The 17371-nt window shown below is 42.4% G+C and overlaps 1 protein-coding gene across 1 annotated transcript in view; it reads left to right on the forward strand.

Moving 5' to 3' along the window:
• Positions 1-17371, forward strand: part of neb (nebulin) — a 65293-nt gene that overhangs the window by 45069 nt on the left and 2853 nt on the right. The window contains exons 113-133 of the mRNA XM_086219436.1: positions 82-192; positions 1016-1117; positions 1495-1599; positions 3656-3769; positions 4137-4241; positions 5017-5121; positions 5521-5625; positions 6698-6808; positions 7504-7614; positions 8482-8595; positions 8786-8890; positions 9054-9158; positions 9554-9658; positions 10597-10689; positions 13063-13155; positions 13821-13913; positions 14298-14390; positions 14761-14853; positions 15198-15290; positions 15976-16068; positions 17151-17258. Coding sequence (XP_086075562.1) covers positions 82-192; positions 1016-1117; positions 1495-1599; positions 3656-3769; positions 4137-4241; positions 5017-5121; positions 5521-5625; positions 6698-6808; positions 7504-7614; positions 8482-8595; positions 8786-8890; positions 9054-9158; positions 9554-9658; positions 10597-10689; positions 13063-13155; positions 13821-13913; positions 14298-14390; positions 14761-14853; positions 15198-15290; positions 15976-16068; positions 17151-17258 — 2157 coding nt within the window. The remainder of the gene's footprint in view (positions 1-81; positions 193-1015; positions 1118-1494; positions 1600-3655; positions 3770-4136; positions 4242-5016; positions 5122-5520; positions 5626-6697; positions 6809-7503; positions 7615-8481; positions 8596-8785; positions 8891-9053; positions 9159-9553; positions 9659-10596; positions 10690-13062; positions 13156-13820; positions 13914-14297; positions 14391-14760; positions 14854-15197; positions 15291-15975; positions 16069-17150; positions 17259-17371) is intronic.

Raw genomic sequence — 17371 nt, forward strand, 5'->3', positions numbered from 1 at the left:
ACAGCTGGACTCAGACACAGCAACATCAAGCCTCAGCTGCAGCTTGTTCTTTGGCCCTGACGTATTTTTTTCTTTTTATAGAATGTATACAAAGAGAAATTCGAGAAGGCGAAGGGCAAGTCCGAATATAACAACATGATTGTTCCACCTGATGTTCAGCATGCCATCGATGTGGCCAAAAAGCAGAGCAATGTGAGTCATTTCAACAGCTGTGTGAAAAATTCATTTAATTAACATTGACACTCCTGCTGGCGGGTGGCACGGTGGTGCAGTGGTCCTCACCGTCCCCTCCCAGCAAGAAGGTTGTGGGTAGAGCCCCGGCTGGAGCACGGGGTCTTTCTGTGTGAGTCTGCATGTTCCCCCTGTTCCTGCTGGGTTCTCTCTGGTACTCCAGCTTCCTCCCACAGTCCAAAGACATCAAGAGGGACCAGGTTAATCCAGACTCTAAATTGACCGTAGGTGTGACTGGGAGAGCCAATGGTTGTCTGTCTCTATGTGTTGGCCCTGCCATGGACTGGTGACCTGTCCAGGGTGAACCCCACCTGAAGGCTGCTGGGATAGGCTCCACCCCCCCCCCCCCACCCCCCACGACCCTTAACAGGATAAGCAGTAGAAAATAGATGGATGGATGGATGGATGGATGGATGGATGGCTAAACTAGAAAAAATTATTTTGCATCATTTGTATAATACATTTTAAATATTTTTCATATGAAAGATAGTGATAAATTGGAAAAAATAAAGTGTGGATGAAGGTTCTTCAGAGTTTTCTTCAGGTTTCTTCAAAGAAAAAACAAAGGGAACCAGCGACCTGCAGGACAGAGAGATCAGACCCCACGACCTTTAATGGGATGAGCGGTAGAAAATGGATGGATGGAATTCTGCTTGCACACTGTTTCTATGCTAGGATGGTGCTAACAATTCTCACTTGTAGTCTTGTGTGTGTTTCCATTGATTCTTTACTTTAAGTGCTTTTTTTCCCCTGCTTTCCTCATGTTTGTGCCTCAAACTGACAGCTCGTGTACAAGAAGGACGCCAAAGCCAAGCTGCGCTACACAGCGGTGGCAGATCGACCTGACATCAAAAAGGCTACCCAGGCTGCCAAACTTGTCAGCGAGGTAATCAGCAAAGTCAATTTGGAAACCAAAATAAATAAATCTGTGTGGGTGAAGACTTAACTGTTGCACAAAAATGCAGGAATTAGCATACAGCCTATTTTCATCAGATTTGGTCTATGCCAAAGAGCCATTAGCCAGAACTATCCTACCTTTCTGTGAGCCACCAGAATTCAGAGCTGTCATTTAATTGTGGAGAAGAGTGCATGTTCCAGACTGCTGAGGTTCCAGTTGCAGTGCAAAAACACAGATGAAACAACAAGCACCACTGAACACACTGTTACAAGGCAGTTTTTTCATTGACGCTGTAATTTGTTGCTGTATGGCGGTAAATAAAATAAATGAAATGGACATAACTTGACTTGACTCTTCTCCATCAGATTGGCTACCGTAACAAGGCCCGTGAGGAGGCCAGTCGTGGAGGTTCTCTGATCCACCGCCCAGACATCACTCTGGCCACTGAAGTGTGCAAGCTGAACAGCCAGGTATGCCAAACTGAATCAAGCATCTGTCCACACTTATCCTCTCTTCAGTGTTTTCCTTGATTTTCCCACAGCTGACGTGGATTTTCAGCAGAAGGTATATTAATCCAGCAAGTTCAGCTTCCTGTTCCCCCGTCAGATTCAGATCCATTTCCATAAAGTCAGACTCAGTGTTGCTGTCGTAGATGCGTAGCACCTGTCCTGTAGCATGAAGCAGCTCTTCCACAGCGCTTCTGTTGCTCTTTAGAATCTGTCTTAATCTGTCATCGTCAGTCCCTGAACACAAATGTACATGCTTATTAACTGCCTGTATCACAACATTGAACATGTTCCATCTCCAGCCTGTCATTAAACCCATCTTTACATCTCCCTCCATCCATTAGTCCTTTGCTGCCTATTCCTCATTTCTTTCCTCTCATCTCATCCTCATCTTTGTCATCTGACCATCTTGCTGCGCTTGTAGGTGGAGGCCAGGCCCTCCCTCCATGGAGCTGCCTCCTATGATACCCCCCAGATGCGCCACATTAAGAAAATGAGTGCCCTGACTAGTGATGTAAGGAGGTTAACGCCCTGAAGCCGAAGGGATGCTGCTATACGTTTCCTCTGTCTTTCTGTTGCCCTCTCCTCTACTCATTGACTGATAATCTGAATTGTCACTGCACCTTTGCCACAGAGTATGAGGAAGCTTTATGAAAGATTCTTCGTTTCATTTTTATTTTCTAATCCAACAAAAAAAAAATTGTTAGATTTTGCCTGCAAATGTTTTGTGTGTATGTTTGCATCATCTGCCTCACTGCTGAGCATGGCAAGCGTTTGTAAAATTAGTGTGTCATATGTTCACTGATTATTTTGCTATTAATCTTCTCTTCAATCACTCACTCTTTCTGTTTCCTCTGAAAACGTGGATGTGAAAACATTTCTTCTACGTCAAAAATGAACATATTCTTGCATCTGAATTCTCTACCAGAGCATGTGTGTATCCAGCAGTCAAATAAGTTTGCTTCTTTTTCATTGTGAACACTAGAGGGCAGTGTAGGCCTTCTGGGAAAAAATTATCATTATTATTATTATTATTATTATTATTATTGCTGTTATTGTTATTATTATTATTACTGTTATTATTATTATTATTATTATTATTATTACTGCTGCTGCTGGATTAGCACATTTACACTTTTGTTGTTTTGTCTCACCTTCTTTCTCTAAAATGACTTCATGCAACAGGATCACCGTTTTCATATATACTTTATTATATATGAAGTTTTGTTAAAGTGGATCATTGAATGCTGTTTTACTGACCACGTTAACACCAGCAGAAAAGTGCATCTTTGGTGACCATATAAGAGCTGGGAATGCAGGACACAGTTATGTCATGTCTCTTTACGCACTGGTCAGCGCTGCCTGTAACCACATGGTGAAGTATCAAAGGCTCACATTGTTAACCTGAACAACTCAGAGCAAAATTGCAGATTTGATGCAACGCTTTCCTGATTTTTTTGCTGCCTCCCTCAGATGATATCAGTGGCAGCAGGAACGCACCTTAGTCGACTTGCACTCTGACAACAAGTGTGCCAAAGTTTGATATATCTGAAGGGAAGAAACTCAGCCTGAAAGGGGCTGCAGGCATCCTCACAGCCGCTGTGACGCTTGGTGGACTAGTTGAAAGGTCTGCCAGGGAAACTGCAGACTCTTTTTTATTTTTTGACGTTACCCTCCAGCGCTGATTATAGTGACCATAGGAGATGAAAGCAGATCTAAGTTCTCTTTCAACCCATTCACAGATTTGCAGTTTAAAGAAAATGAATGAAGGATGTTCTTCTGAGCCTGGAACCAGACTGCAGATGTTAATACCTCCCTCTTGCCTTCTAGGATGAATTAGCACCATGATTACAGAATGAAAAAGGAGAAGTTGATGCATGAAAAATAAATCACTTTTCTGTATGACCAGGGGTACTAAAGTTGTGTGTTCCTTCATACTGAAAAACCTTAGAGTACACTGCTACCCTCCCACCCTGAAGCTACCACTGAAACTAACTCTCTTCTTTTTACACTCCAATAGCTGAAATACAAGGAGAAGTTCGACAAGGAGATGAAAGGAAAGAGGCCCAAATATGACCTGAAGGAGAGCAAGATTTACAAAACACTGAAGGATGCCAACACGCTGGCTAGTGAAGTATGGGCTCTCATAAACTGCTTCATGTCATGAATGATTCAAGATGGAGTTATTCTCTCAAACATGGCTCACAGAATCAAGAGCTACTTTTTCATAGAGGGACAAAGTCATACACGTCTTGCATGCAGTTGGATGGGACTACATATTTAATTGTAGTGCTAGCTTGTGCAGACTGACTTTCACAGACTCATCAGTCAGCCCTTTGACAGACTTGAACCTGAAAGCACTGAAAGCCCTTTTGAGGAAGATTTCTTTTGTCTTTCATAAGTCACCATCAACATCAAAAGAAGCACCTATTAGAGATACAAGCACAACCGACTCTCTCCGTATGTTCGTTTATTCTTGTGATGTATTCGTGTGCTCACAGGTGAAGTACAAAGGTGACCTGAAGAAGATGCACAAGCCTGTGACTGACATGGCCGAGTCTCTGTCCATGCAGCACGGTCTGAGCACCAGCAAGTTGTCCAGCAGTGTAAGGCATCACCATCTTTAAATCAGGGATGCACGATAACATCGACGCGCCATCAGAATTGGCTGACACAGGTCTTTTTTGTTTTGATCATCGGTATCATGTAAATATTTTATAAACTTGTTTTATACAGATAATACTGACCTCCGTAAATACCGGCTATCAGCCAAACCAATTGCAAAAATATTGGCATATCGGCGTGGAAAAAATGAATAAAAACAATATCGTGCATCCCAACTATAAACCCTATCACATCCCCACCCAGGAAGCTGCCAGACGTCGGTCCTGTTTCAATGGCTCGTTGAACTACAGCTCAGTAACAATCAACCTGCTGTTGGTCATGTGCACTAAGTTCCTCCATCCATACCATAATTTCCCCTGACCTCATCTGGTAGTGACCCTTGCCCTTCTCACCCTTTGACCTTCCCATACTACCACCTTCTATAACCTCTCTTCATTTTAGTCGGATTTTTGTGCAGCTGTTTTATTATTCTTAATTCATAATCACGTAACACAAAACTCCATGCTTCTCCCTGATTTTTCACCATTTGTGACATGATTTTTTTTAACAACCATTTTTTTAATGTACACTCACTCTTTTGTGAGCATGTCACACTTTCAGGACATTGCTAAGAACTGTTTTCACCTTTATGACAATTATTGTATTTGTTTCCGTCGTAAAATATGCGATTCATTTTATGTATATGCGAACCACCTTTTTTTTTTCTCCTCGTCTGCTGTACTGAGCTGTCTCACTTGCCTGGGAATTCCCCTGTAGTACCAGTACAAGAAGAAATTTGAGGAGAGTAAGGGTCACTACCATATGATTCCCGACACACCAGAGCAGCTCCATCTCAAGGAGGCCTCTGAGCTCCAGAGTAACGTAAGTGGTACAGTCTCTGGGGTCCACACTGACTGCCCTCCATCCATTTCCCCCTTATTCAAATGCTGAAACTATGTGATATGCACTTTTGTTGATAATTCTCCTCTTTATATGCGTACAGGATGTCGTTGTACTCATTTGTGATGAATAACACTGGGGGCAGCATTAAAGAATTTTTTTAACAAATGAACCTTCCAGCTTTATAGACACTGATCATCATTGAAATTCCTGGCATTGATTGACTTCTTCTCTGACAGTTTCTTAAAGCAGGGTTTTGCTTAGCTGGTTGACAAAAATATTTTATTTGCAGTTTCCATTGAAGGTACAAGTATGTACACATACCTGTAGACTCCTCCGCTGAAAGCAGCTGACTCTGCATTTGTTTTTGCGCTGCTCCAGGTGAAGTACAAGGAGAAGTATGAGAAGGAGAAGGGCAAGGCCATGCTGGACTTTGAGACTCCCACATATGTGACTGCCAAGGAGGCTCAGCACATGCAAAGCCAGGTAAACACCCTGACTGTCACCTCCAAGTTTAACCTGCACACAACAGCACTGAACCTTCCTTCCCAGGCCTTTCGTGGAAGACTTGTCCGTGCTTGCTTCTATCTTAACCTGGGATGTACTGCTCTCTGTCGTACATTGACATGCTTCCGTTTGTTGGACTTGTTCATGTTGGATTCACTGTATGCTCCTCAAGTTTGGAAAAAAAACAAAAAACTTTTACAATACCTTCAATGCCAGTTCAACTCCAGAACTTTTATGCTTTTAAACGATTTTAAAATTCTTTCTGATTTCATTGTTAGCCCTTGATTGGCTTCCATTATTTTAGTATTCTTTAAAAACCTGTGCTCAGAAAAGTAATCATAAGGTCTCCGCGCTGGGAGAAGGCAGTGTAAAACGACCTTGCACTATGTGTATTGTTTCCTGAGTCTGTTTATAAGTTCAGATCTGAAGTCAAAATGAAGGAATGACAAAGGTAAAGTATGTTTATTTCACAGTTTGTGAACAGACACAACATTTCATGGAGCATAGCGTATGTAGCAGTGTTTGATATAGGTATCCGATAGCTAAATAAATGCACCATATTAAAAACATGAAAATAATAGCCTCAAAATATGAATAAAAGCATTAACAGATTTGTTCACTTAAACTTCTGATTTCTTATTCTTTATTTAGATTTAGATTCATCTCTAACAAGTGATAAAAAAATATTTAAATTTTTCTCTTTGCTATTCCATTAAGTGACTATTGGAACTTTTTTAACTTCATAAATCATCGTTGATCATGCGATAAATCGTATAATTCAACTTAGTTAGTTACAAGTGACAGATTCTCCAGGCACATTACTTCAGGACTGCTCTCTCAGAGACTCACACACACACACACACACACACACACACACACACACACACACACACACACACACACACATTTGCAGGATGCTGATTCAGACATGGGTGTCATTATAAGCAGAACGGTACAAACCAGGATGAGGTAACTGCATTGTGACCCAGCACTGCTTGCATGTGGTTATCTGAGCTCTGTCTGTTCCGTGTCTTATCTTTGCGGCTAATAGAAAGACTATAAGAAGGACTTTGAGGAGTCCATGAGGGGCAAGAACCTCTCGGGCTTGGAGGTCACCCCTGCCATGATACATGTCAGACACGCCACCAAAATAGCCAGTGAGGTAACAAAAGGACAATTTATCTCCAACAGCTCCCCCCCCACCTCACCCACTCTGTAATCATACTAAGACCACACCTCAACCACAGCCCCCTTTTCCTTTTAGTGGTGTTTGACTTTTTTGTGTACCCACCCATGCCATAGTTGGGTAGTTAGCTATGGTTTTGTGCATGAGTCACCACATAGTCCTAAACCATTAATGACTCTCCATTCACCCAACTCCCTGATCTCTATCCTTTGTGTGACTTGTTGTGGGGTAGTTGTCTGTATTCATCTCAGAATCAGTGCAGCTTAGTCCAGCTTAATTTAAAACACCCTGCATGCATTTGCTTCCTGTTTTTGCATAAATGTTTGAAGAGGAAATGCTGGATTGTTTTACTGTTTTTGTTTCTACACTTTTTTCTTTTTTTTTTTACAAAATGTGATTCGTTTTGTTTCTTATCAGGATTTTTGCCAAAGTCACTGAAGTTGCCTCTTCCTCTGGAAAAAATATGATTTAATATGTCGTGTTTTCATAATCGAACAACAGATGTTAATCTAGAATATCCTCCAATGTGACAGTTTTAGGGGGTCTGGTGACTTTGAGCCTTGAGAGCAAGCAGGGGGGGTTGCCCACCGTACTGTCTTGTCTCTATGCCTTGGCCTGGCCTGCCTGTGTGCTCGTCTCTGCAGTCTCTTTGTTCTTCTTCCGTCCTGTAGAGAGAGTACAGGAGGGATCTAGAAGAGGGAGTGAAGGGTAAAGGGCTAACTGTGCTGGAGGAAACTCCGGAGCTTTTGAGAGCAAGGAATGCCACTCAAATCCTGTGTGAGGTATGAGGGACTGAAGGTGATGGAGTGGCTGAACCCCCTTAACTAAGCTTCATCACCTAACTAAAAGGACCACTGCTGGGTTTGACTCTCCTGTCCCTGCTTGATGACATCACTAATGTTCAAGTGCTCTCCTTTCTCTTAGAAGATCGAGAAAATCTTAGCATCTGTAATCTCTGTCAGGTTTCCCTTCATCTATTAAATGAGTGTAACATCCATCAAAAGCACCCAAATCATATTAATATGGATATCTTAGTGCAGAGATCTGACAGAGAGTAAATCTCTGGGGTGTTACTCCAGACACTAGATTTAGTTTAATTTAGACACAGATTTCATTTCTTATAATGGACTAAGAAACCATGCAGCCACCACCCATCGGCAACACAAGCAAGTCCTGGAGCAGGTGTATATTTCTTTATTTTTTCCCTCACATTTTGCATTCTTCTTTTTTTCTTTTGGGGTGGGGGGGGGGGGGTATATGCTCTGGGTGCTTTTGAGAATTTTTTTTCCCGATGTTGAAGTGGTAGAAGTAGAGAATTTATTCACAGATAAAGATAATTCTGTCAAGAATAACGAATCATCCCTTAACACACTGTCCTTAATAACTGCTGTTTTATTTTTCAGTTTTCAATGCAGATTCACACACCATCTGCTGTCCAATATCTATGTCTTTCTGTCTTTTCTTTCCTTCTGTCTTTCTTTCTGTCTTTTTTAAATAACCCCATTCTGCTAACGTCTTCAATATCCCCCTCAGGTGTTTTGGTTTTTGCAGCCCCGCACCGTATGAATGAGTCAAAATTCTGTTGTCATTTCCTGGTCTATAAAATGTTGTACTTTCAAATCACTTTTTGTAACATGCCATCTTTACAGAGAGAGTACAAGAAGTCACTGGAACAGGAAATTAAGGGCAAAGGAATGTTGGCTTTGGCCACTGACACCCCAGACTTCATGAGGGCAAGGAACGCCACTGATATCCTCAGTCAGGTCTGAATGTGTTTTCACTTGGTGTCTCTGCTGTAAAGACTAGAGAGGACAGCTATCATCTAAATTGACTTTAATGAAAGATTAAAGACATAAAAAATATAATCAGGGGCTTTTGTCATGGTTTTTTTTTTCCGGTAACATTCACAATAAAGTCATAATTTGCTCTGAGCAAGGGTTTTCTCTTCTCCAGACTAAGTACAAGCACACCGCTGAGATGGACAGAGCCAGCTACACCACTGTCATTGACACTCCGGACATCATCCATGCTCAGCAGATGAAGAACATCGTCAGCCAGGTGGATTATTCCACTCACTGGTCTTAATGTTCCCAATGAAAAACTCCAAAACAGCTTTTTTTTTTTTTTTTTTTTTTAAGCTAAAGTTAAAGTTAGCTACCAGTTTGCTACATACCTGCGTACATTTTAAAAAATAATGAACATTCTGTTTTTGTTCCAACAGAAAAAGTATAAAGAGGAGGCTGAGAAGACCATGTCTCACTATGTGCCGGTTCTGGACACTCCAGAGATGCAGAGAGTGCGTGAGAACCAGAAGAACTTCAGCACTGTAAGTAGGAAATGTCAATAATCCACTATCGCTATCGCGATGTTGGCTCGCAGAGGGCCAGTGTACAGCGTGAGCTCAGGTGTTCAGGTCAAAGGTTACCTCTAGTTGCAGTGTTTGGTGTTGGTCCTGTGTATGTCCACTCTTAAGTACTATCTTAAATACTGCGTTTTTGTGGGATGTCACTCAAAGACGTTTGCTATATTTTTTAATTAGACATTCATTGTTTGCGTTCAGTGCACCATTCACTCCTGGAAATATAATAATTTTTCATGTTCATCTTAAAAAGAAACGGAAGTGATTTTCTTGTAACTCTGTTTCCTCTCTTATCTTTTCACCTCTTTTTTTTTTTTTACATGATGAAAGGTTTTAACGGCACTTGTGTTTTCTCCTTGTAGCTTCAATACCAGATTGACCTTAAAAACATAAAGGGCAAAGTGTCTGCTGTAACGGACACCCCTGAAATGCTTCGTGTTAAAGAAAATACAAAGAATTTCAGCTTGGTATCTACTTTATAATATTTTTATCTTAACATTCTAATAACAAATCTTGAGAGTTTTCTTCTTCTTTTTTTTTTTTTTTACCTCATTCCATCATCTTTAACAAGCCCTAATATACCATCTTTACATTTTACAAAAAATCAGATGTTTTTCAGTCCTTGTTAGTAGGGATGCACGATGTGGTCCATACCGACGAGATTACTTTGTTTTAGTTTCACATTTTTGTACCCCACATTATATTCACAAATACGAATATATTAATGTAAGCACACTTCCTTTTTGTGTGTCTGCTCAGGCTGGCTGCTACTGCTTCCTATAACTTCCATAAATCTTTGTTGGGATGATGAACTTTCAGGTGAATTGTAATATTTGTGGTGTTGGACTGTTGCCCTGCCCACAGAAACAAATATTGCCCGTTAGGATCTTTTTATCTGCCACCGTGTTGTTTCCCCTCACCAAGCGACAGCAGTTTGATATCATGAGCACATTCTACTGCAGGGGGCAGCCAGTGAATAAAACTTAATAATAATCATAATGTGTTTGCATAATTTGGTTATCAATGATTGGGTCCGATCGTCATCGTGCATCCCTGCTCGTTAGATGTGCAGTGTTTGCCTTCACACCATTAACCTTCAATCATTTTCTACTGTGTTTTTCTACTTTTTAATTACTTCTTAAAGCACCTTTTTGCTGTCACATTCCTTCTGAAGGGGACGTGTTGCTGTGTGTGTGCGTGTGTATCCAGACAGAACTTGTTCTTTTAAATATCGATATTTATGTTTGTCTCATTTTGTGTGTGTGTGTGTGTTCTTTGTTCACATGCCACAACAGATTTTAATCAAGTTTGTAACTTGAAAAAACAACCAGTATTGCTGATTATTCAAGACAAACACTCAGTTATAACTGCCGACTGCTGCTTTTACTTCCTCATCTTAATAAAGATTCAGTACAAAGAGGATGTGGGAGGAGGAACAGCTGTGCCCGAAACCCCTGAGATGGAGAGGGTTAAAAGAAACCAGCGGAACATTAGCACGGTACTCTGCAGCCCCCCCGCCCTCCTTCATCTCCTCCCAAACCAGTCCTCCCTCCATGCTCCCATCCCTGAGTAACCACGACCGCATTTTAATCCAGTTGTATTTAGAAACTGTCCTTACTTTTTCTTATTTATTAATGTATATTTTACTAACCATGGGATTCAGCCGCCACTCGGGAGTGTCATGTGGGAAGTTTTATTTAGTTTCATGCTCAAATTCCTCTTTGTTTTGTGTGTAAACCAGTGTTTGGGTCTGCAGTGACCCCAGACCGATGGTTCCGCTCCAGTAAAGAGACATGAGATGTGCTGCTAGATCTTGCGAGAGTGTTGCTGATGGGGCCGAGTATCACACCTTGATACTTGGCACCGACCAAATTTCTCAAGTGCCACTGAGTACTGAAAGGTGCCTTTTTATTCAAATCTACTCGTTGCAATTTATTTTTAATGTTGCGAAACTGTTTTGAGTGGAAAAATGCCAAAGTGCTGACATGTCAAGTCAAAGAGCTGAAACAGATTAATTAACTGAAACCAAATTTTGCTGAAATGGGTTGCACTTTGATGTTATGAAACTGGTTTGAGTGTGCGAAAGTGTAAGTAAATTTAAAGTTTTGTTACGGGATATGTTAATAATTTTAAGTTTCCTCAAATGGAGTTCCATTGTCCTTGGAAAAATTATAATTCAGAAGTAAGAATCAAAGTGAGGGGCACCGGGCGCAATGCCGATATTGAAAACTAGTAACGACACCCAGCCCAAGTCTCTGAGACAGAGAGAGATCTGCAGCACAGCTTTTCTCCTGGGTCTGAATGTCAGGAAGTTCAGAAAATTCCTGGCTTGTGAAAATTGGGTCCAATATTTACTTCAGTGACTTCGGTGTGAAAGAATCAGTCGTGTTCACCCACGAGAGTGGAACCGCTCAGGACCGGCTGCTGGCCGACACGCCCACTTGACTCAGTAAATGGAAACGACTAGCAGACTGTCTGTGTCTGAGACGGATCGAAACATAACAAAACACCAAAGAGGTGAACTGGATCCTGAATGTCAGCCTCCAAACTCATCCTTTGCTCCTGAACGGGAGGCTGCTGCTACAAAATGCCTCAGAGAGGCGTTGTAGAAGAAAAGAGGCTCTTCAGCTGAGGCCTCTGGTGTCAGAACGATGTTGTTCACGTGTTTGGCCACATCCAGGAGTTGCAGCCACGTAGTGAACCGTACAGATAAGAGCCTCACCACCACTTGGAACTCTGTATGATTTCCCATTTTCTCCTGTTAATTCATCACAATTCAGCAGGAACAAATGAAGCTGGGTGTTATGACGGGATTATTAGTCAAACTAACAAATCTCCGTTCTCATACTGTGAGTGTGGATGGGTGGACACGTGGGTGTGTCCAGAAAATACCGTGATATTTGTCCATCCCTGTCTTACGATGTTGCATAGATATATTGTGACATCTTCTAAAATCACAATTTGAGATTTTTTTTTTTCACTAATTCCATGTGGCATCCTTATGTTTTCAGAAGAAAAAAAAAGATTTCCCTTCCTGTCAGTGGGGATGCACAATATGGCGGATACCGATAGGACCACTGATGATTTAATTTCCCTTTTTATGCCGTGCATCATCTTTGCAAACAAACTGCCATCATCACGTTTGCTTTAGTGTTTTTGCTGTTCCTGGCTGCTAGAACGTCTTATTCCTTCACTAGAATGAGTCTTTTAGGTGACTTATAGTAGCTGACTAGTTGTTTGTTAAAACTCTCTTTCTCTCTCCCTCTCTCTCACACACACACACACACACACACACACACAAACCACTTAACCTTGCTCCAATTGCAATGGTGTGGTCTTCCTTTGATGCTGGGGGCAAAAAAAAAAAGACCACACCAGCAACACTGTTAGTTTGACATCTTCAGCACAGTTTTATTGCAGGTGGCAAGCCAGTGTTGAAGTAAATCATGCCTAATGATAATGACATTAATAACAACAATAATGCATTTCCATGATCTAAGAGTAACAATTTATTGGGTCTGATCTTCCTCGTGCATCCCTGCTGGCTGGATGTTCAGCATCTTTAACCCTCAACTGTCTTCCTTCGTGTTTTCCATACTTCTGTTATTTTTACAGCAACTATTTGTTGTCATGGACCTTGTTCATGGGGCCATGTTGTTGTGTGCGTGCATGCATGTGTGTGTGTCTGTGTGTGTGTCTGTGTGTTCATACAAAACTTATTCTTTTAAATATTGGTGTGTATGTTTGTCTCACTTTGTGTGTGTGTGTGTTAAGTTTTCTACTTAAACAACCAGTATTGCCGTATTATTCAAGAGACAAACACTCAGTTATAACCGCCGACTGCTGCTTTTACTTCCTCGTCTACATAAAGATTCAGTACAAAGAGGATGTGGGAGGAGGAACAGCTGTGCCCGAAACCCCTGAGATGGAGAGGGTTAAACAAAACCAGCGGAACATTAGCACGGTACTCTGCAGCCCCCCCGCCCTCCTTCATCTCCTCCCAGACAAGTCCTCCCTCCATGCTCCCCTCCCTCCATTTTAATCCAGTTCAATATATTAACTGTCCTTGTGTTTTGTTTTGATCATTTGGATTTACCTTTTACTGACGATGGAGTTCTCAATCCAATCCTCACACCTCTAGATGAAGAGTTCTAAACGTTGGTTGGGATTTTTTTTTACTGTTTTGTGTTGTTTTTAATTTCACATTTTCTCACTGTGCGTCCTCTTCACAAGCACATTGATGTTTCCACACTCGCCTTTGTGTGTTTTTGCCAATGCCGGCTGCTGATACTTCCTACCGTGGAATAAGATCACAACGGCCGAACCATGGTTTTCTTCTCTAGTTTGACATTTTAAGTACAGTTTTACTGCAGGTGGCAGGCAGCGTTAAGGTGAATAATGCATAAAATAATAATACATTTCCATAATTTTCCTTGTTTTTTAATGTTTCTCTGTGTTTATTTGAATATTGGTGTTAATGTTTGTCTCATTTTGTGTGTGTGTGTGTGTGTGTGTGTGTGTGTTCTTCGTTGAGTTTTCTACTTAAACAACCAGTATTGCTGTATTATTCAAGACAAACACTCAGTTATAACTGCCGACTGCTGCTTTTACTTCTTCATCTACATAAAGATTCAGTACAAAGAGGATGTGGGAGGAGGAACAGCTGTGCCCGAAACCCCTGAGATGGAGAGGGTTAAAAGAAACCAGCGGAACATTAGCACGGTACTCCGCAGAGTCACCCTGCCCTCCTTCATCTCCTCCCAGACAAGTCCTCCCTCCATGCTCCCCTCCCTGAGTAACCACGACCGCATTTTAATCCAGTTGTGACTGACTTTTAATGAATTATATATTGTACAAACTGTCACGCCAGTACTCAAACTCCATGTGGAAGTGTTGTGAACGTTGTGCAGGATAGCCTGAACGTAGTGGAGGATCCCAATGTCATAATAACTTTGTCTAACAAACCCCCAACATTTGTGCGAATACAGATGTTGTTATTGATGGATGGATGGACGGACGGATGGATGGATGGACGGATGGATGGATGGTACTGTAGTTCTTGGTCCCAGTCTCACAATGTACCTGTGTAACTTATGCAATGGGCAGATTCAGTACAAGGACCCTCTGAGTCAAGGCACAGCCATACCTGATCTCCCTGAGGTGAAGCGGGTCCGAGACACCCAGAAGAATATCAGCTCGGTAGAGGAACAGAACTGCAGTGATCCTCACGTCATCTCCCTACAATCATTCCCCCAAAACGCCCTCCCCCACTTGGAAGTCTAGAACTCCTCAGCACTGATTCCCCCTCCTCCATTCTACTAAGTTCCATATCATTCCTTTTTACCACTGTTGGTTGATGACTTGAATTTAATCCCACACTTTTACAATAATACCATTCCCCCAAATGAACTTTTTTTTTTTATGTCCATGAATTTTTTGGAATTGTCTTCTTTTTTCCTTTTTTTTTGTTTTTTTTTTTTTGCATTTCTACTCTCCCAGAGTGAAAACTAACCTGCGTCTGAGAGTGTTACCAAAGTTTTTTTTACTTTCTGTGCTGTCTCATTCAAAGCTTCAGTACAAAGAAGACGTGGGACAAGGCACATCAGTATCAGAGACCCCCGAGATGGAGAGAGTTAAACGCAATCAGCTCAATATTAGCACGGTACTCTCCTCGGTGACCCTCTACATTTCTGTGCTCTGTATTAATTGGCCTCCATCCTCCCCTCTACTTCATTGTCATCTCCCTAAAAACACAACAGAAGCCCATCCTCTTACGCTTGTCACACCCAGCCCACCTGGCAGCGATAACACCTGTGGGGTCAGGTAAAACCCACTGTAACGTGCTTCTTCATTTCCCAGGAAAACCAAGTGTGTGCCTAATTCCATGTCCTGTTGTGAGATTTGGTGCTTTGCTGTGTTGTCTTTCTCCCCCCCTAAAAATGTCTCTGATTGACACTTGCTCTTTACTTTTTCTTCATTTTCTCCCGGCACCGGCCCGCTGGGTAGATTAAATACAGGGACTCTTTGGATCGAGCCACCGCTATCCCAGATCTCCCTGAGGTGAAGCGGGTCAAACAAACCCAGAGGCACATCAGCTCGGTAGTGGAACCGAACCGACCTACGTGTGCTCCTGACTGTTGAGAGTGGACGTTAGTCTTGAGCCTTTCAGCTGCTGCCCGCCCCCCCGCCCCGCCCCGCCATACTTACCTCTTGCTCACTTCATTCATCTTCACCCAAGGCGCAGATTCCTGAGCTCCAGCACCTCCCATCATCTCTACTTTCCCACTCTCCTCTTCCTCTACCAAATCACCTTTAATCTTCAATCATCACCCCTCCCCCCCAACCCCCACCCCCAAGCTGAATGATCTCTCTGGCCGTTTCTGCTCCCTTCATTTACAATATCTCCTAACCTGCAGCCCAGCTTCCTGCCCACAAAGCCACTGCGCGCTGCTCTTTTAATTTCCCCTTCACAGCGAATGACAAGCTAAATATCCTGCTGACGTGTGAGTGACGAGTGTGTTTGTTCCTTGAACAGAGATCCTGGCTGCTCAACCAGACCTGCCAGGATGAATCACTCTATAGGACCTATTTCTCAGACGCTACTGAAAAATCTTACCTCGGCAAAAGTCAACTCAAAGCAATGCATATTCTGAGAGGAATTCATCATATTCCTTAGTCTCTATCCTGGAGTGAGAGTCTAGGAAAGCAGTCCTATAGGTGTTGGTGTGTGTGATGAACAGAGTTTCTGACTGGCCCACTGGGGCACTTTGCTTCTGTCCTTCAGGTGTTGTATAAGGACAGTTCCGCCAAGGGAACTCCTGTGGTGTTCACTCCAGAGATGGAGCGAGTCAAAAGGAACCAAGAAAACATTAGCTCGGTACTTTCAGAAGCACCCAAAGAACATCTTCTACACAAGAAATGTTCTTCTACTTTGCGTTAACCCTTTGCTTACTGACTTGTCTTCTGGCTCGAGTTAAAGGAGCAGTGTGTGGGATTAGAAGAATAGTCGTAACGATGTTGACAGTCGTGAAATCTTTATCTTTTACCTATCTATTTATTTATTTATCTCTTTATCTTTAAATTTCCTACAACCTATGATCCATTCTTTTTTGCCAGCCCTGATCTCATAGAGATATGGGCCTTACAATCACATAAAGGGGCGCCCGGGCGCCATGTGACAGAGCCCCCCAGAACAGCAATGACCAGGAGAGCTTGGGAGGGTAAACCGATGGAGTGAGTTGAAAAAAAAACAAACAAACATATATTTTAAAAAAAGCAAGTACACAAAGGTCATAAGTATATTTTGATTGGTCTTGAACATTTATCAGATTAGGACGTTAATTCTCTGTATTTACCTTGACAGTTCTATAGGTATGTTGGGGGGGGGGGCGTGGAAAGGAAGCACTAGCGTTGTAGTTCCCTGCAACAAATATATATGGAAGCAAATCAACGTTGAACCGTCACACGTTCAGCCATGACTCGTTCTCATGTCGGGTGTGATCACGTGTACAGTGTTCAGTATTTTCTCTCTGCGATCCGTTTCTGAGGCAAAGGGAGGGGCAGCTGGTCGACATCCTACACGCTGCTCCTGTAATGGCATTAATTCATGCTCAGTTTTAATTGTGTTTGACAGCACCAGCTGTGGTGTATCTGTGCTCATCAGCTCCGCTAACCTCTTGTGTTGTTCCCCTACTCTAGATCATCTTGTCCTCCTGCTGTTCTCCCAATGAAATTTTGGGGTGTAATCTTGGTTAATTTAATATTTCAGCCAATTAATCAATATCTCCCCGTCTCATGTCCCGGTTCTTTCTGTCAGCAGCCATGTGTGTCCTCTCACCATTTACTCTCTGTAGTGTGGGTGCTTATGGCTGTGCTTCGGTGGCTTCAGTGTTCTAAGGTTCCAGATGCTCACCGTGTGTCCTCTGCTCCTTTACCATCCTTGCCCCCGCGTCCCACCAGGTGCTGTACTCTGACAGTTTCCGTAAGCAGGTCCAAGGCAAGGCTGCCTTCGTCCTCGACACTCCTGAGATGAGGCGCGTCAGGGAAACACAGCGCATCATATCTGGGGTAAGCCTCGGTGTGGTTCTGTTTGTTGCCAAGATCAAAAAAACATCCATATCATCTGATTTCCCTGCAGTCACGTTTATGGCGCATCCATTTGAACTAGAAATATTACATTC

The sequence above is a fragment of the Aulostomus chinensis genome, chromosome 12 (genome assembly GCF_037954235.1).
Source record: "Aulostomus chinensis isolate RoL2024-O1b breed Wild chromosome 12, RoL_Achi_v1.0, whole genome shotgun sequence".
NCBI lineage: Eukaryota > Metazoa > Chordata > Actinopteri > Syngnathiformes > Aulostomidae > Aulostomus > Aulostomus chinensis.